We start from the raw sequence: 20428 nt of genomic DNA on the forward strand, positions 1-20428 counted from the left end.
GAGCCTCTAATTTTGCAGAAAAGAATCTGACAATATGTTATTTATAAGATACTCTTAAATTGAAAATGCCAAGGATCAATCTCATCCATGAGTACTACTGCCAAATTCTTAATCAAAATATTCACAAATAAAAAATACTCTTCCAGCAGAACATTACATATTGGGGAAAGATCTGATACAACTACAATCATTCCAAATTAAAAAAAAAAATTTAATAGAAATAGAGGGATACTTCCTTAATAAGATTTTTCTAAAATTCCATATACTTTAAATTGAAAGCAAGATTCTTGCTTAATGTTGGAATATCAGAAACACTTGCAGAAAAGTAAACAAACAAAAAAGGATGTCTGCCATCATCACAATTACTTAGCACTGCTCTGGAAGTACCAGTGAGTGTAATTAGACAAGAATTAAACAAGAAGTGTATATATCAGGAAGGAAGAGGCAAAATTAACATTATCTTAATATCATAATTGTATACCTAAAAAATCCAAGAAAATCAACCAAAAGCAAACAGGCATGGAGATTGACAGTTAATTATAAAATTTATACAAAAAATTGTATAATCACCAATAACTAGATGGAAATTAAACAGCAATAAAAAACATAAAATGCCCAGGAATAAACTTAAGAAACATGCAGGATTAACATAAAATAAACTACAGCTTTACAAGAAGAAGTAAAGACAAAATTTTAAAAAAGGCATGAATAAATGAAGAAACATACCTTGTTCTTTAATAGGAAGACAGTATTGTAACGAGAACAAGAATTCCTACATTAATCTAAAAAGTGAATGCAATTATAATAAAAATTTCCAACTTTTTTTTTTTACCTTGGCAAAATGAATGATTCTAAGTTCTCTGGAAGAACAAACAACCCAGAATATCAGTGAAAATTCTGAAAAAGAGCAAGGAAGGGAGACCCTAGAAGATGCTAAGAGATACATGGCCACAGTAACTAAAAGTGAGAAAATTCTATAGAATCACATAGAGAGATTAAAAGACCCATATATGTATGACAATTTGTTATACACATATATTGAGCAGGGGAGAAAAGAAATTATGCAATAAACTGTAGTATTAGGTCAAACTGGATAGCATTTTCATTTGGAAAGAAATGAAAGTAATGTTCAGAAAAAAAACTCCTGTTACACCACAAGATTTAAATGTAATAACAGGGAAACGGACTTGGCCCAGTGGTTAGGGCGTCTGTCTACCACATGGGAGGTCCGCGGTTCAAACCCCGGGCCTCCTTGACCCGTGTGGAGCTGGCCCATGTGCAGTGCTGATCCACGCAAGGAGTGCCACCCCACGCAGGGGTGTCCCCCGCGTAGGGGAGACCCACGCGCAAGGAGTGCACCCGGTAAGGAGAGCCGCCCAGCGCGAAAGAAAGTGCAGCCTGCCCAGGAATGGTGCCGCCCACACTTCCATGCCGCTGACGACAACAGAAGCGGACAAAGAAACAAGACACAGCAAACAGACACAGAGAACAGACAACGGGGGGAGGATTAAATAAATAAACCTAAAAATAAATAAATAAATAAACTTAATAACAAAACTACAAAAGTGCTGGGGGAAAAAAGGATATTTTTATAATCTTGAAGTGGGAAAAGTATTTCTAATCATTCATTAAAATTTAGAATTCATAAAGGAAAGATTAACAGGACAAAATAAGAGCATTATATACAGCAAAAACACCCCATAAACACCAAACGATATAAATAGAAGACACAATGATAAATAAATAAAAGATGCTCAATCTTATCAGTAGTTTTAAAATGTATATTAAAATAGAAATATATTTACCCAAATTAGATGGAAAAAAAGAAAGAAAGAAAAAAAAAAGAATAACTGCCAAAGTCGGTGAAGAAACAAGCAGACAGACACAAGGCTGGAGGGAGGATACATTGATATGATCTTTCTGGAAGTGAATTTGGCAATCTCTATTATTATTATTATTATTTTATGCAATAGGGCATTAAAAAGAACAAAAAAGAATAAAAAATAATGTAAAAATATTACCATTTAAAAAGAAAAAGAGTTCTACAACATTAACTCACCAATCTTAGAAGGAAAAAGCGTTTCATCATCGAGCTGATCCTGAACCCAAGTCATCAAATAGTCAATGTATTTTGGAGCAGAACATTTGATGGGCTTTTTAATATTAGTACCATCAGCCCAATGATATTCATATCTGGAGAGAAAAAAGTTTACTGATAAAAGTTTTTAAAAACATAAACATATGTACAGTTTGTAATCAAAACAAAATCATATTTTGTTAATGGAAGTTATATACAACTTTAATATATTATATTCAATGTTCTACTGAAGATTAGTGAAAATTCCATTTAGAATTATTCTAAAATATGTCAGTTAATTGGAAGAGAAAAGGGAAGTAATGTGCCTGGCAATGCCAGAACAGATGTTTATAATGCCAACCTGGGAAAGAGACAAGAACTGTATGCCTGTCTGTTAGGTAGGAGGCTGCTGAGAACTGGGTAAAGGGCTAATGGATCTACTATAGTCTCATATACTGGGCCATCTTAGTTATGCTCAGTAGAGCTAAGATTGTATGACCCTGTTGGTCAGAGAGGGTGTTAGAAAAAATCCTTAGGGAAAGCTAAAAAGTATACTCGGGACTGTATAGCATAGTGAAACCTCAGGTGAAATATGAATGAGTAATATTGCATACATAAGACTTTTTCTTTGAAACTGAACAAATATATGTTAATGTTACAAATTTTTTAAAAAAATAACACACACTGCGAGATATCCCTACAAACCTATGAGAACAGTTAAAATTTAAAAAGTGGTAACACCAAAAATAATAATAATAATAATAATAATTGGGTGTTTGCATTCCAACAACAACATCAGTTACTTTTATATTATCTTTTGCTGAGTTGTGGGGAGTGATGCAAGGTAGTGGGATTTATCAAGGCCTCCACTCCTTTTAAAAGGACAGTCCCAACCTGTCCTTACCTCCAGTATCTCCCTTTTCCAAGCCATTCTTTATATCAAGAGATTTAGGCTCTGGAACCATACTGCTTGGGTTCAAATTCTGGCCTTGATACTTCTAGCTGTGACTAGGTGCTGTTCAAACTGTGGATCTTGACTCATTAGTGGGTTGTGAAATCAATTTAGTGGGTTGTGACCAGAATTTAAGAAAAATTAAAATACAACAAAATAAAGTAAAAAACATCAGAGTAAAGTTAAATATTGTCTTGTGAAATTTTTACCCCAGTTTGTGTGTGTATGTGTACACTTGGTAATGACGTAAAATAGATTTCTTATAATAAAAAAAAAAATTTGGAAAAAAAGAAAAAACACTCTTAGGCATGCTACCCCCCTAGCTTTGCTGAGCTAGACCTTTTAAACAAGTTATGCAACATTTCACTGTGTAAAGCTTTAGGCCACAGATACATCTGATTTTATTTTTTTAATTTTAATGTCTTTTAAAGAAGTTTGAGGAATAAAACTTCCTAACAGCATAAAATAAAAACATCTCTCCTAAAATACTGTAATAAAAACAGGGCAACAAACTCTATGGGGAGCTTTTTCCCTTTATACCTGCTTAAGTCAGAAAAGACAATATTTTCTAAGAGGTAAGCAACCCAACACCATTTATCGTCACATAATACTAGACATCTATTACAGCGGGAAAAAAAAAAAAGATTGGAAGAAAATACACCAAAACATTAATCCCATCACACCCGGATTTTACATTACGGATGCTAAAGAGGTGCAACTCATTTTTCAATATTTTTAGAAATTTGTTATAGTCAAAGTAATATTTTCAATCTAGCACCCTTTTTTTTGAGGAGCTTCTGGAGATTGAACTCAGGACCCCTGTACATGGGAAGTAGGCACTCAACCACTGAGCTAAAGCTGTTCCCTCGAGCTAGCATATTTAAGTCAGGTAATTATTTCCAAACCATGCTGCTTTAGTTAACACTACTAAGCTCAAGAAGAAAACCAGTATGGTTCCAGAGTCATCAAGTATATCTCTTGATACAAATCTCTTGATATATTTAATTAAATACTAAAAGACTAACTAAAAATGTACAAAAATTTTATTAAAAACTAAAACAGGAAAAGAAAAATTATCTAAAAATGTGTTTTACTTTTTCCTATTTCTTTTATAAAGGCAGAGTTTCTTCTAACTTTTTAACCAAAACAACAAGGCAGAGTGTATGTGGCTCAAGCAGTTGAGCGCCTGCCTCCCACATGGGAGGTCCCAGCTTCAGTTCCCAATACCTCCTAAAGAAGACAAACAACAAGTAGACAATAAGCAAAAACAATAAGCAAGACAAGCAAAAAAGAACAAAACAAAACAAAACAAGGAGGGACTGGATGCGACTCAAGTAGTTAAGTGCCCACCTCCACATGGGAGGTCCTGCTTCCGTTCCTGGTGATCCTAAAGAAAAAAACAAAACAGACAACTAGCCAAAAAACCCCTACAAGATAAAAAACAACAAGCGGACAATGAGCGCCAACAACGAGCAAACAGATGAGGGAGTCATCTTGGGAGGGAAAAAAAACAACATAGGTACTTGGTGTTTTATTATTTAACTCTGGTCTAAAAATCATCATTATGAATTTATTTACTATCCTTTGCAAAGAAAATTAAAACTAAAGCAGAAACCATAAATAAATAAAATTTTAAAAATAAAAGTTTTGCAACACAAGATGAACTCAAATTTCTATACTTTTACTCCTATAATAGAACAGTCATGCCAACTATGATGTAATCATACAATCAAAACACTAAGTACCCACTTATCAAAATATTTACTAACCAAAATCTTGTAGTTAATATAGAAACCTTATAAAATTGAACTGCCTTTATACAAGGTAACATCATAAAACCAAAAATATTCTTTACTAATTAATTTATATCCATTAGTAATAAAGCTAAAGTAATTCAAACACCTATATAAAATAGACCGAATATGTACCGTGGACCTGCAGACATGACTGGACAGCTTGCTTCAGTGCAGAATTCCGTAATAGTTCCATATAACATGTTGATCTGGTTGAAGAAATCCACAGCTGGAGAGAGCAGAGCAGAACTGTGTTAAAATGTCTATATTAAACACAACAAAATATCAGACCTCAAACATTTAAACTCTTGATGAAACCCTTGGGAGATTTAATAACCCAATGATACTGTAAATTCTCTTTGTTTAATGTGTCAGACCTAAATTAAATTAACATTTTTTTTCTTTTAGGAGGTACCAGGGATTGAACCCAGGACCTTGTACATGGGAAGCAGGCACTCAACCACTTGAGCTACATCTGCTCCCCTTAAATTAACCTTTAAATACATTAAGCTTTTAATCAGTGTATGACAAGAGAAAAAGAAAATATTAGATAATTCAAACTTAATGGCGAATATCACATTAGAATATATACACTTTCCTTCTGGGATATCTGATTATATCCAAGAGAATGAACAATCCGTAACATTTCATCAATACCATTTGTGTTAGGAAAGAGAAAAGTGTTGAAGAACATATTGTAAGAGAAATATGTACCAGCTGTATTAACAAGCACTTAATAAAACTAATTAATCATAAACACTTGCAGTCTATTGCATGTTGAGGACATAACAGAAGAAAATTAAAGTAAGACAGGACAAGAAAGCATCCAAAGGCCAACAATAAACACAAGAGTGCTGAGGAAAGAAGCATCACAAAGAGCTGATGCAGTCCATGAATACTTCCTCAAAAAGGTGGGATTCAGCTAGAGCTAGAAAAAAATGGAAAAGGAGGGAGGAGTAATACACTTAATTGAATGAGGCATATTACTCTGTGCAAAGACAACCACATACCCTTGGAAAGTTTTGAAAAATTTTTGGTCCTGTCTAAAGGAGTCCCTAAAAATCAACTAGGGCCTTTCCAGTTTCTTTAATTAAAAAAACAAAAACAAAACACAGATAGAAAGGTTCCATCTTGTCAAACTGAAAGTTATAAACAACTCCCTTACTTATAAAGCCTTTCTCTTAATGAATCATGTTTCTAAGACAGTAACCCTTAGGTACTCAGTATTCATTCTAAATGAAGAGCATGCCAAGATGGTGTGCTTGCTTATTGGTCTAAAGCGGCTATCTCAAAATGTGGCCCAGGGATCCCTGGCAGTCTATGAGGTCAAAATATTATAATTGCTGTTTTTGCTCTTAAGAGGGTAGAGTTTTCCAGAGGTTCCATGATGTATAATATCAAAACAGATTGTGTGTAGAAGCAGATATTGTCATCAGGCTGTCTTCTATTAAGCCAGACGTTAATAAGATTTGCAAAAATGTAAAACAATGTCATACTTCACTAGAATTTGTTCTGGAATGGAAAAAAATAAGTGTTGGAGAAGAATAAAAAGCAATACTCATTCACTGTCGGTGGGAATGTTAAATGGTACAGCCACTGTGGAAAGGTTTGGTGGCTCCAGGGGAAGGTAAGTAGAGAATTACTGTAGAATACCGACAATCCCACTTCTAGATTGACAGCCCAAAGAACTCGATGTAGGGACTCAAAACAGGTATTTGCACACTGATGTTCACAGCAGCATTATTCACAATTGCAAAAACATGAAGCAACCCAAGTGCCCTTCAACTGATGAATGGATAAACAAAATTTGGTATATCCATTCAATAAAATATTTAGCTATCAAAAGGAATGATATTCTAATACATGCAACAACATGGATGAACCTTGAAGATATCATGTTGACTTCAAGCCATACATAAAAGAACAAATACCGTATGATCTCACTCATACAAAATCATTAGAACAAGCAAAGTGACAGAGTCAGCAACTAAAATATAGATTACCAGGGGCCAAGGTGGAGGTAAGGAATGGGGCGTTAATGCTTACTTGGTATAGGATTTAGGTTTGAGGTGATTTTCTTGTACAATCTGTACCTCAGGATAACCAACTAATTGATAGGGAAAAGTTTATCTGCATAGTTTGTCAGTTTGTAATAAATAAAAGGAATGGCAGAATTAGAAGAATAACACTTTGCAAAACACCTAGTGAGTTAATGGATCTAGATCTGCACTGTCCAACAGTAACTGCTAAGTTACATATGGCTACTGAGCACTTGGAAGGTGAGTATTCTGAACTGAGATGTGTTGTAAGTGTAAAATATACATCAGATTTTAAAAATTTAGTACTAGGAAAAGAATTTAGGAATATCTCATTAACAATTTTTTATATTGAAAACATTTTGAAAAGAGGCAGATATTAGGTTAAATAAATTAACAGAGTTAATTTTACCTGCATGTTTACATTTTAAATTAAGCTACTAGAAAACCTAAAATGTTTTTAGAAATATGTTTTAGAAGTAGCTCACATATTTCTATTCAACAGTGCTGATGGAGGCAATGATTATCAAGTAACTGCTTAACACTACATAAAAAAATAGACACTATGGAATTATCTGCACTGACAGAAGTACAGGGGAGCCAGTGTAGCTGAGTGGCTGAGCGCCAGCTTCCCATATACAAGGTCCTGGCTTCAATCCCCAGCCCTGGTACCTTAACAAACAAACAAATAAACAAGTATATATCACCATCTAAGGAGACTTGCAAACAAATAAAATGAAATCAGAATTTGGTCAAGGCTCTAAAGCTGAGCTGTCCAACATGGTAGCCACATATGACCATTTACATTTAAATTAAATTAATTAAAATTAAATTAAAAACTCAGTTCCTCAGTCACACTAGCCATTTTCTCCTACCTCATGGTACCTCAAGGCTGAATACCACAGTGCAGATATAGAACATTTCCAGCATTGCAGAAGCTTCTATTGGACAGTGCTGCTCAAGATTTTATGTTTACAGGAAACAGGAGGAACAACAGAACATGATAATGGATACCTTCATGATAATATTAGCAAAATTCATACCATGGAAAACAAATGACATGGTTTCTTCAACAACAACAAAAAACAGCAAAGGGGCAGGGGGAAGGCTGCAATGGGGAGAAACCTGTGGATTAAAAGAGATTCAAGAAACATACAGACAGACAATATTCAGATTCTGTTTTAAACCAAGCATAAATAAGAGGAAAAAAAGAAATATTTATAGAACAATCAGAGAAGTATGAACGACAACTGGATATTTTATATGTTAAAAAATGATGACATGGGGGAGCAGATGTGGCTCAAGCAATTAAGTGCCTGCTTCCCAAATGGGAGGTCCTGGGTTTGGTTCCCAGTGCCTCCTTAAAAAAAAAAATAAAAAAGCAAACACAAATCAAATGAACAAACCAACAGGGGAACCGATGTGGCTCAGTGGTTGAGTACCACTTCCCACATATGAGGTCTGGGGTTCAATCCCAGGCACTGGTACCTAAAAAAAAAAAAAAATGATATAGGGGAGTGGGTAGGGCTCAGTGGTTGAGTGCCGGCTTTGCAAGTACAACGTCTCAGGTTCAACAACTTCAAACCCTGTACACCTCCTAAACAAACAAACAAACAAACAAAATGATGGCTTTATTGTTATCTTTAAAAGGGAGAGTGCTTGCCTTTTAAAATACTTATTGCAATATTTATAGAAGAAATACTATGCAAATGATTTTCTTCAAAATAATCAGGGTGAGATACAGAAGAAGCACATTGGTCATGAACTGCTAACTGCTGACAGCTGGATATATGGGAACTCACTGTACAAGTCTCTGTTTATGTTTGAAAGTTTCCATTACAAAATTTCAAAAACTGGGGAAGCAGATATGGCTCCAGCAGTTAAGTGCTCCCATGTGGGAGGCAGTCCCGAGTTTGGTTCTTGGTGCCTTCTAAAGATGACAAACAAACAACAAGCAAACAACAAACTACAAGCAGACATGGAGCAAAAACTACGAGCAAACAGAGGGATGAGGGGGAGGGTTTTTTCCCCAAAATTCCTGGAACATCTGAAATTCCCAAAAGATTTATACCCTATCACCCTAAACTGATCTCATCTCAGAGATGATAAGATTCCAATATTCAAATCTCTAGTCTCAGCAGATCCTTCTATGTCTTCTCCTCACACTGACCTTAAGTAACTTTCAGTTCATGGATCCTTCTATATTCTCCCAATATATCAATTTCCTTCTGAGTCACAACAACAGATCAAGGGACTGACCATAATACTCTATAACAAATTCAATTTTGTTTAACCAGGTCTCTGTATTAGTGCAAATAACCCTGGATTAGGTTGCAACGACTTTTCTGTTTTCACACACAGGCAGGTGAGTGCTCCTGGGAGTGGGAGTGAGTAGGTGGGGAAGGGGCACAACTGTACAGATGGATTCCCTACAAAGTCATGAGCCACCATAGGCAGAAACTTTGCATTTATCAATCTTTTATTTAACTTTGTTCAGCTCTTTATACATTCTCTTCAAAACTGCCCCAAAGGACTCATTTTTCCTCTCCTCAGTTTCCTCTACTCAACCACCAAGTACTCTGAGGACAACAGAGTTTTGAAGGTATTTTGTACTGATGTGTTTCTTTATAAATAATTTTATAGATTTGACATCAAACCTATAAAAGAAAATTCATTAACAAAAATTTTTTAGCACAATCTTTCTATAAACCATTAAAGTGCAATGTTATTCAAAATTTACTGTTAATAGTTAACTTACTGTTAACAGCTATCCATTCATTAAGGTCCTCTCCCTCTGGCAACATAACGGCTTGTCTTAGATTCCCACTTCCAAGAGTTGCTTCTGCATGTTTTAAGAGTTCATATTGATGAGACCCTTCAGGGATATTCTTCTTTGGCTTGAATGTTTTAGAAGAGCGGCTGCTGCTGTTAAGTGAAAAACATATCTATTTTTAGGACTGGAAGCAGAATGGCATAATTGGGGGCCACAGGGATCCACCTCCCCAGGAAACAGGAGAGAGAGGGACACAGCCTAACGCTGACTCAGCTTTTGAACTACAAATTCGGTCTGCTGTGTCCCACTAGCCCTTCCAGCCTGGGTGAGGCCGTGCCATTGTCTGCCTTGGGAGCCAGCACTAAAGAGATCCCACCCTCTCAATCACCCTGTCTACTGACCTGGAATGGTTGTTGAGGGCACAGAGGTGCGTAGAACTATTTCCTACCCAAGAAATGAGAGGGGTCTGCCAGCAAAGGTTGGGGAACAAACTCTGAGAAAGTTTAAATTACAAGGCTCTTAGCCTCCAGACAGGAACATCTATCACATAGATGAGATCCCAGTTTCAGCAAACACACACTGACCTGGATTTGAAGCGAGAGGGCTGTTGAACAGCACCATCTGCTGGCAGAAGAAGGAAGTGCACATAAAGAAACTAAAAGTAAGTGAGGGGCGGCAGACTTGGCCCAGTGGTTAGGGCGTTCGTCCACCACATGGGAGGTCCCGGGTTCAAACCCCGGGCCTCCTTGACCCATGTGGAGCTGGCCCATGCGCAGTGCTGATGCACGCAAGGAGTGCCGTGCCACGCAGGGGTGTCCCCCGCATAGGGGAGCCCCACACGCAAGGAGTGAGTCCCGTCCCGTAAGGAGAGCCACCCAGCACGAAAGAAAGTGCAGCCTGCCCAGGAATGGTACCCGCACACACGGAGAGCTGACTCAGCAAGATGATGCAACAACAACAAAAAAAAGATTCCTGGTGCTGCTGATAAGAATAGAAGGGGTCACAGAAGAACACACAACAAATGGACACAGAGAGCAGACAACTGGGGCGGCGGCGGTGGCGGTGGCGGTGGCGGCGGTGGGGGGGAGGGGGAAGGGGAGAGAAATAAATAAAATAAATAAAAATATAAGTAGAGGCTTTTTCAGGCCTTTAGAACCTCCGTCCCCAAGGCCCTTGGAAGTGTGTCTGCAACCCATTATTGGGTCTAGGGGCCGGATTTTGAGCAGCTAAAAGGGATAATCCTAAAGACCCAGAACAGTTTAAACCAAGAATCAAAGAACAGCAGTAATACATAGTCCCATGCCACTGAATTCCAATGCAGAAGAAACTGAGCATCTAGTAAACTGACCATCATAATTAGATGCCTATACATCAGCAAAACTTACAAGTTATACTAAGAAAATTGAAAAAATTGCCCAAGCAAAGTAATAAATCAAAATCCCCAATGAGGACAAAGTGACTTGCTAAGGGCAACTTCCCACTCCCTAGTGGGAAGAAGAGATGTGATGAGTGGGAAGAAGAGATGTGATGAGGGAGCACTTTTTGGGACTTTGGAGTTGTCCTAAATGATACTGCAGGGTCAGATGCTGGACTTTATATATCCTGCCATAACCCACTGAATGTACTGGGGGAGAGTGTGAACTATGGAGTAAACTATTATCCACGTGATGCAGCAGTGCTCCAAAATGTGTTCGCCAAGTGCGATGAATGTGCCACAATGATGGGGCAGGTTGTTAGTGAGGGAGGAGTGGGGTGGGGGGATGGGGGTATATGGGAACCCCTTTAGGTTTTTTTATAATGTAACCTTTTTTGTGATGTATGTATCTTCAAAAAAATACAATTTACAAAAATGATGGGGGTGGTGGGGTGGGGTGTGGGTTATATGGCAACCTCATGTGTTTCTAAATGTAACATTCTATGTAATCTATTAACTTTAATAAAAATTAAAAAAATTTTTTTAATCTCCAATAAGACACAGACTATGAGACAACTAATCCATGAGATGCAAATTTCCAAAATCAAGTTAATGAGTTTAAAGACAATATGGCTAAAGAGATAAAGGGCATCAAGAAGATACTAGCCAAGCATGAGGAAGAATCTGAACACCTGAATAGAAAAGGAACAGAGCTCATGAGAATAATACACAATAGGTGAGATAAAAAGCACAGTATAAGTATACAACAGCAGACTCAAAGAAAGAATAAACGATACAGAAGACAGCTGAAATTGAAGACAGGAAAGAACGGAAAAAACTGAGCTGGGGCTCAGGGAGTTGAATGATAACACAAAACACAACAACATATGTGTCATGGGAGTTCCAGAAGAAGAGAGAAAAGGGGCAGAAAGAGTATTTGATGTATATATCTTAAAAAAATATACAATTTACAAAAATGATGGGGGTGGGTGGTGGGGAGTGGGTTATATGGAAATCTCATGTTTTTTTAATGTAATATTCTTTGTGATCTATTAACTTTAATTTAAAAAAAGTTTTTTTTTAAAAAAAGAGTATTTGAGGAAATAATGGCAGAAAATCTCCCAACTCTCATGAAAGAAATGCACTTACATGTCCAAGAAGCACAACGTACCCCAATCAGAGTAAATCCAAATCAACCTACTCTAAGACACACACTACTTAAAATGTCAAACGTCAAAAATAAGAGAAAATTCTGAATGCAACAAAGGGAGAAGCAAACCATCACATACATACTTAGTGCAGATTCCCTTCAGAAACCATGGAGGCAAGATGACAGCAGTATTACACAATTATTACACTGAAAGAGAAAAACTGCCAGCCAAGAATTCTTTATCTGGCAAAATTGTCCTTAAATATGAAGGTGAGCTTAAAACATTCACAAACTGAAACTCAGAGAGTTCACAAAAAAAGCATCCACCTTTGCAGTAAATATTAAAGGAAGCTGTAGAGCCTGAAAGGAAAGACTGGAGAGAGAGACTTGGAGGAAAGTATAAAAGGCAAGATTAGCAGAACGGATAACCAACAGAGTAAAAAGACAGACAAAAATATGATATGACATATGAAAACCAAAGAATAAAATGGCACAAGTAAATAATGCATTTACAATAATATCATTGAATGTGGATGGATTAAACTCTCCAGTCAAAAGATATAGGTTTACAGAATGGATTAAAACAACAACAACATGAGCCACCCATATGCTACCTACAAGAGACTCACCTTAGACCCAGGGATACAAACCAGCTGAAAGTGAAAGACTGGAAAAAGATATTCCATACAAACAGTAACCAAATAGAGCAGGGGTAGCTATAATAATATCAGACAAAACAAACTTTAAGTGCAAACAACTTTTAAGAGATACAGAAGGCCACTATATATTAATAAAAGGGACAATCCACCAGAAGAAATAACAGCCATAAATATCTATACACCTAATCAGGGTACCCCCAAATACATGAGGCAAACTTTGGCCAAACTGACGGGAGAAATAAACATCCCTACAATATAAGCTGGAGATTTCAACACACCATTCACGTCATTAGATAGAACAACTAGACAGAGGATCAACAAGGAAACAGAATTTTTTAAAAAAGATTTATTTACTTCTCCCTCCCACCACCCTCATTATCTGTTCTCTGTGTCCATTCACTGTGATGAAATAGAGAATTTCAACAATATCATAAACAAGTTAGACTTAACAGACATACACAGATATTGTATCCCAAATCAGCAGCTTATACACTCTTCTCAAGTGCTCATGAATCTTTCTCCAGGTTAGACCACATATTAAGTCCCAAAACAGGTCTCAATAAATATAAAAATATTCAAATTTTACAAAGCACCTTCTCAAATCATAATGAACAGAACTAGAAATCAACAGTAGATGAGAAAGGGGAAATTTTGCAAATGAGTAGAGGCTGAACAACACCTCCTAAACAATCAGTGGGTCAAAGAAATGGTAAGTAAAATTAGTAAATATATTGAGATGGATGAAAACAAGAACTCAACTTATCAAAACTTACGGGATACAGCAAAGGCAGTTCTGAAAGGGAAATGTATAGCCCTAAATGCCTATATTAAAAAAGAAGAAAGAGCTAAACTCAAAGAGCTAACTGAACAAATGGAGAAATATGAAAAAGAACAGCAAACCAAAGAAGTACAGGACCTGTATTCAGTAAACTACAAACACTGCTAAAATCAATGAAGACCTAAACAAATGGAAACATATTCTATGTTCACAGACTAAATATTGTGAAGATGTCAATTCTACCAAAACTGATTTATAGATTCAGTGCAATACCAATCAAAATTACAACAACCTACTTTACATAAATAGAATAGGCAATTACCAAATTTATTTGGAAGAGAAGTGCACCCAAATAGCCAAAAGTATTCTAAAGAAGATCGATGTGGAAGGAATTTCACTGCCTGACCTTGAAACACATTACAAAGTTACTGTGGTCAAAGCTGCATGGTTATCAGCATAAAGAAAGACACATCGATCAATGGAATAGGACTGAGAGTCCAGAGATAAATCCTTACCTCCACAGACAAATGGTTTTCAACAGCCCTAAGTCCGTGTTAATGGTACAAAACAGTCTCTTCAACAAATGGTGCTGAGATATCCATAACCAAAAGAATGAAAGAGGACCCTTATCCCACTCCCTATACAAGAATAAATTCAAAAAGGATCAAAGACCTTAATATAAATGCCAGGACCATAAAACTACTAGAAGAATATGTTGGGAAACATCTTAAAGAATTTGTGGTAGGTGGTAGTTTCTTGAATCTTATACCCAAAGCACAAGCAACAAAAGAAAAAATAGATTAATGGCACCTCCTCAAAATTAAACACTTTTGAGAAGCAGATGTGACTCAAGCAGTTGGGTGCCCACCTCCCACATGGGAGGTCCTGGGTTCAGTTCCTACGCCTCCTGAAGAAGATGAGTAGACGTAACCAGCTGATGAATGACCAGACACAACAAGCAAGGGGCGGATGTGACTCAAGTGGTTGGCACCTGCCTCCCACAAGGGAGGTCCTGGGTTTGGTTCCCGGTGCCTCCTAGAGAAGACAAGAAGACATAACAAGCATACACAGTGAGCAGACAATGTGCAGATAGACAAGGGGGAATTAACTAAAGGACTGTGTCAAAAGGGTGAAAAGGCAGCCAACTGAATGGGAAAAAATATTTGGAAATTACATATCCAGTAAGGGTTTAATACCCATGATATATAAAGACATGCCACAACTCAACAATAAAAAGACAAATGACCCAATTAAAAAATGGGCAAAAGACTTTAATACACATTTGTCCAAAGAAGAAATACAAATGACAAAAAAAACACGTGAAAAAACATTCAACATCACTAGTGATTAGGTGGAATGCAAATCAAAGCTATAATGAGATATCATTTCACATATATTTGAATGGCCACCATTAAAAAGACAGAGAACTGTAAGCACTGAAGAGGATGTAGAGAGATAGGAATGCTTATTCACTGTTGGTCAGAATGTAGAATGGTACAGCTACCGTGGAGGACTATTTGGCAGATCCTAAAGAAACTAAATATAGATTTGCCACATGACCCTGCAATACCACTACTGGGTACCCAAAAGAAATGAGGGTAGGGACATGAACAGATATTTGCACACCAGTGTTCATAGTGGTGTTATTTACTATTGTTAAAGGATGGAAACAAGTTAGGTGTCCATCAACCAATAATGGATAAAAAAATTGTGGTATATATACATGATGGAATATTACGCAGCTGAAGGAAGAAATGAAATCATAAAGCATATGACAACACAGATGGACCTGGAGGACATTATGTTGGGAGTGAAGTAAGCCAGACACAAAAGGACAAAAATGATATGATTGCACTATTATGAACTAAATATAGTGTGTATTCTCATGGAGTTGAATACGGGTCACCAGAAAACAGAATCAACTTAGAGAATGGAAAGCTGAGGGTTAACTTGTAAAGAATTGGTAAATTAAAAAAATTTTTTAAAAAGATGTGTGTTAATCTTTGGAAATGAATAGAAAAGGTGAAAGCACATCAAAGTGTTTGTAACTACCAGTTCTTTTATATGGGGATGACTGGCTGAAAGGGAAAGTTTAAGGTAATTTATATTACTAGAAAGAAAGCTAGAAAACGTAACATGGGACTGTATAGCATAGTGAAATATGAATGTGGATAATATTGCATATGTCTGTTTTTCTTTGAAACTGAACAAATATATGTTAATGCTACAAATTCTAATATCAGACAACAAAAAACACATTAAGCTAAATGAAAGAAACCTGACACAAAGTACTCTATATTGATTCCATGTATATAAAATGTAAATATAAATCAATTTATAAAAATGGAATTAGATTAGTGGTTATGTAGGGGTGGGGAAGGATAGAGAGATTGAGAGGTGACTGCTAAGGGGTGTAGAGTTTTTCTTTCTGGAGTAATGAAATTGTTAAAAAATTCTTTGTGGTGATGAATGCAAAACTTTGTGCATTGATTATACACTTTGGATAGATTGTATGGTATGTGAATATATCTCAAAACTGCTTTAAAAAAAATCAGGAGTGGGGAGTGAATGTGGCTCAAGCGGTTAAGCACCTGTTTCCCACATGGGAGGTCCTGGTTTGATCCCCCTTGCCTTCTTAAAAAAACAAACAAACAAACAAACAAACGAAAAAAACAACTCAAGGGAGCTGATGTGACTCAGGAGTTTAGCACCAGCTTCCTGCATAACAGGTCCCAGGGTTCAATCCCCAGCCCCCAGTATCTCAAAAAGATAAGATTTTTTTAAAAAAAGGTGGGGGAGGGATGCCACCAAAGCAAACCACAGTACAGATAATAACATTTTCAAGTTTTTAGCAGAGAAAATAAATGGGATGGAGGCAATGGGTAAAAAAATAAGCTTGTATCCCTCTTTCACATCAGCCATGAAGGTCTTCCTAAACGTGATGTAAAACCCAGACCTAGAAGTGAAAGATGGACTGATTTGAAATCCTAACAATTACAAGTTCTATAAACAATAAAAAAAGTAACAAAGTACTTGCAACATATATTACAAAGGATTGACTAAATAATAAAGGGCTTTTATAATTCAATAAGAAAAAGATAAGGAGACCTTTATAGAAATGTGCTGAGATGAACAGGCAATTCAGAAAGAAGAAAAACATAAACGAACATCTTAAAAGCTGTTCAATTAAAGGAAGATTTACTTTTCCACTAATCAGTGTCAAAAGTTAAAATGATTACATTAAGTGTGGGATAGTGTATAGAGAAATCTTTACTTCAATATATTATTGGTGAAAATGTAAAGTGTATGTAACATTTTGGGAGGGCAATACAGCAGTATCTACTAAAAATGAAATGCTCCTCAAAGCAACCATTTCACTTCTAGATAGTTCTCCTAGATATGCATGTGTTTTCCAAGATTGTTTTTAATAGTGAAAACCTTGGAAACAATCCTAAGGCTATCAGAAGAGGAATAAAAAAGTAAACTATGGTACATCCACACCATGGAATATTGTACAGCAATCAAAGAGAACCAGGTAGAACTGCTTGTATTCACATGAAGTCTGAAAAAGTAACAATAAGCATACCTGCAAAACCAAATATACAGCAGGAATCCATTTTGTAAATGCATATAAAGTGTCCTAAAGGATAGACAGCTTGGCCTCCCGCCCTCCGCGCCCGCCGCAGCCGCCCCGGCCTGCCTGCCGCCGCCCCGCGCGCCGCCGGCCCAGCGGGAGCGCGCCCGTTGCCCCCAGCCGCCGTTTTCGGCGCGGGGCGCGCGCCTCACTGGGTTCCGCATCGCTGCCCGCCGCCCCGGGAGCCGTCGGCGGCCGCGGCCCTGGCGCTGGGCGAGGCGGCGCTCGGCCTGGGCGCCGGCAACCTGAGCCTGGTGGAGATGACGGCGGTGGAGTACACGCAGCTGCAGCACATCCTCTACTCGCACCTGGAGGCGCCCGCGGCCGAGGCCGGCGCACCGGAGAAGACGCTGGGCGGGGGCCTGGGGTCCAGGGGAGCCGAGGGGGGCGCGGCGCGGCCAAGGCGCCCGACAGCACCGTGCCGAGCAGGGCGCGGTGGCGAGCGAGGGCGCGCCCGAGGCCCGCGTTAAGCCAGCCCTGCGCGTGCGCCAGGAGGACTGCTTCAACACCCCGCCCGCCGAGCTGCCGGACGCACCCGAGCCCCCAGAGGCGGGCGTGGCTCTACAATTCGGTGACTCTCACTCGACACCCATCCGAGCTAATGAACGTCCCACTTCCCCAGCAGCAGAACAAATGCACAACCTTAGTGAAAAAACCGCCGCCGCCACGACTGCTCTGCAGTTCACCTACCCGCTCTTCACTGCAAACCCTGTCCCGCGGTGGGAATTCCAACCTTACGCACACAGAAGCAGCGCTATGTAAACAAGCAATAAGTAAGAGGAATCGGAGTAGAAGGCGTCAGTTGGACACAAGTGTGTAGCGAAGAGCCCTTGGAGAGATTCAGAATGTGGGCAAAGGCTCAGGGGCCGCGCAGGGTGCCTGGCAGTTCGTGGAGGCCCCCAGTCGAGCCTGGGGGAGCAGAGCCAGAGCGGACCGCAGGGAGGAAGGTCTCAGCGCAGGGAGAGGCACAACCGGATGGAATGAGAGAAGGCGCAGAATTCGCATTTGCTGTGACGAGTTGAATCTCTTAGTCCCGTTCTGCAAGGCCGAGACGGATAAGGCGACGACTCTCCAGTGGACCACCGCGTTCCTGAAATATTCAGGAGCGGCACGGAGACTCTTAAAAAGGAATCTGAGAGTGTATTCTGTGGTAAAACTGGCCGAAGGCTAAAGCTGACCAGACCAGACTCCTGGCTGGCGTGTCCTGCAAAGGAGAGTCTACAGAGTAGCCCAGCCATGGATATCAAGTGACTTAACTGGACGGTGCTGAGGCTGCAGCGGCGCCGTCGCGACCCGTGGCCCCCAGTGCGTCCTGGCCGCTCTGCAGGCTCACCCTGGGTGACATTGCTTCAGCGGACAGGGCTCCAGGAGGGACTATGGCAACACATTTTGTAAAAGTATTTATCTAGAGCAAAGTATGTGTCCATTAGTGTCCTCTTAGACACTAATGGGGATGAAACCATCTTGACAACAATTAGTAATTTTCCAATTATCTGATTCCGTCATGTTTTCTTAATATGATAACTTAAAAAATTAACATCCTTTGTAACTTGCCCTTAGTCTTAAAAGGTACATTACTTTACTTATTTTATTTACATTTTAAATATGCCCACTTAGCAATTGGACCAAGTTAAACTGTTAACTAAAAGTAGTTTGGAAATTTTATTTAATTGCAGTTTTATCACTTCCCCGTGTAAACCATTTGCAGTCATGTGGTACTGTGTTGCAAAATGCAGTACTATTTTAAACTTTTTTTGCTAGAAATTTCAAGAGACTTCCTTTAAAGCTACTTTGTCCATAAATGAAATATTGTCACAGTAGATTACTTAAATGCCCACATTTTCATATTGAGTCATTACTTTATGTGTAATAAACAGTAGTGTTTGGGGGAAAAAAAAAAGGATACACATTAAAGTGATAATGGTGATTACCTCAAGGGGAAAGAACAGACCAAGAAATATCAAAGTGGACTTTCCCTTTATTGAATTATCTGAATTTTAAATGAGACTAAGAAGTAAAACAATTACAAAAAAATAAAATAAAATATGGACAGTTTATGTTTATCATGATAAAGAACTACATTTAAAACACTAAATTAGAAAGGATAACCCTTTACAAACAAACAATAAAAAAGATGGTAGCAAAACCCTGTAATTAAGAACCCTGAACTCTTGAGAGTAGTTAAAATGAGAAATTTTAAGTTGAATATATATTACCACAAATTTTTAAAGAATGGAAAGAAGTTAAATTGGAAAGTTTTAATATGATCATCAAAATTAAAATTTCCACATGGGAAGAGGATGTGGCTCAAGCGATTGGGCTCCCGTTCCCAGGGCCTCCTGGTAAAGGCAAGATGGCCCACGTAGCGAGCTGGCCCGAGCAAAGAACTGGCCCATGCTGGGTGCTGGCCTGTGCAGCGAGCTGGCCTGAGTGTAGAGCTGGTGCAGCAGGATGAGGCAACAAAAAGAGACAGAGGAGAGATGATAAGAGGTGCAGCAGAACAGGGACCTGAGGTGGCACAAGAGATTGAGCACCTCTCTCCCACTCCGGAAAGTCCCAGGATTGATTCCTGGTGCTGCCTAAAGAGAATACAAGGAGACACAGAAGAACGCACAGCAAATGGACAGAGAGCAGACAAAGGGGGAGGGGAGGGAATAAATCTTTAAAAACAACACAAAACTTCTACAGCAGCCACTGATGGCTCGAAATGGCCAGATGTACAACGACTTTCACTTTTTCACAGTGCCAAAGGGCACTATGAATCAGGCCAGTAAAACACTGGAGCCTTACCTTCCTAGTCTCTCTCTAGGGTCAACAGTGCTGCAGCATGCTGGCTATGCAAAGGGCATACCAAGTGGAGCAACAATTAACAGACTACTGTGAGGAGAACTTTAACAAACACAACTGGCATTATGGCCTGCTCCCATGAAGAGATAACATGTACGTTATTGCAAACCTGGAGCTTAGATCTATTAATTTCAGCTCAAAGAGGAACTTGTGCAATTGATTAGTATTAAGTACTGTACCCATATGCCTGATGATTATCTTTTCTATTCTAGATCATATGCAAAGGGATACTGAACATGTTAAAAGACCTGGTTAACTTAATTCATTTTCTAAGTAGCTAATGAATATGGCTATAAGATAAAGGAGTGGCACTCT

At 38.5% G+C, this 20428-nt stretch overlaps 1 protein-coding gene and 1 pseudogene across 2 annotated transcripts in view; one reads left to right on the forward strand and one right to left on the reverse strand.

The window, feature by feature from the left end:
• The window catches only part of MOB1A (MOB kinase activator 1A), a 39001-nt gene that overhangs the window by 9914 nt on the left and 8659 nt on the right, over positions 1-20428 (reverse strand). The window contains exons 1-4 of one of the 2 annotated variants that reach the window (XM_023591564.3): positions 17219-17566; positions 9617-9783; positions 4958-5051; positions 2060-2193 (exon numbers count right to left, since the gene is read on the reverse strand). In XM_023591564.3, coding sequence (XP_023447332.2) covers positions 2060-2193; positions 4958-5051; positions 9617-9783; positions 17219-17430 — 607 coding nt within the window. In that variant the 5' untranslated portion in view covers positions 17431-17566. Of the gene's footprint in view, positions 1-2059; positions 2194-4957; positions 5052-9616; positions 9784-17218; positions 17567-20428 lie in introns of those variants that run through there. The other variant, XM_004467984.4, reaches the window with a different exon arrangement.
• LOC139436770 (transcription factor-like 5 protein pseudogene) lies at positions 17516-18970 on the forward strand (annotated as a pseudogene).

The sequence above is a fragment of the Dasypus novemcinctus genome, chromosome 17, assembly GCF_030445035.2.
Source record: "Dasypus novemcinctus isolate mDasNov1 chromosome 17, mDasNov1.1.hap2, whole genome shotgun sequence".
NCBI lineage: Eukaryota > Metazoa > Chordata > Mammalia > Cingulata > Dasypodidae > Dasypus > Dasypus novemcinctus.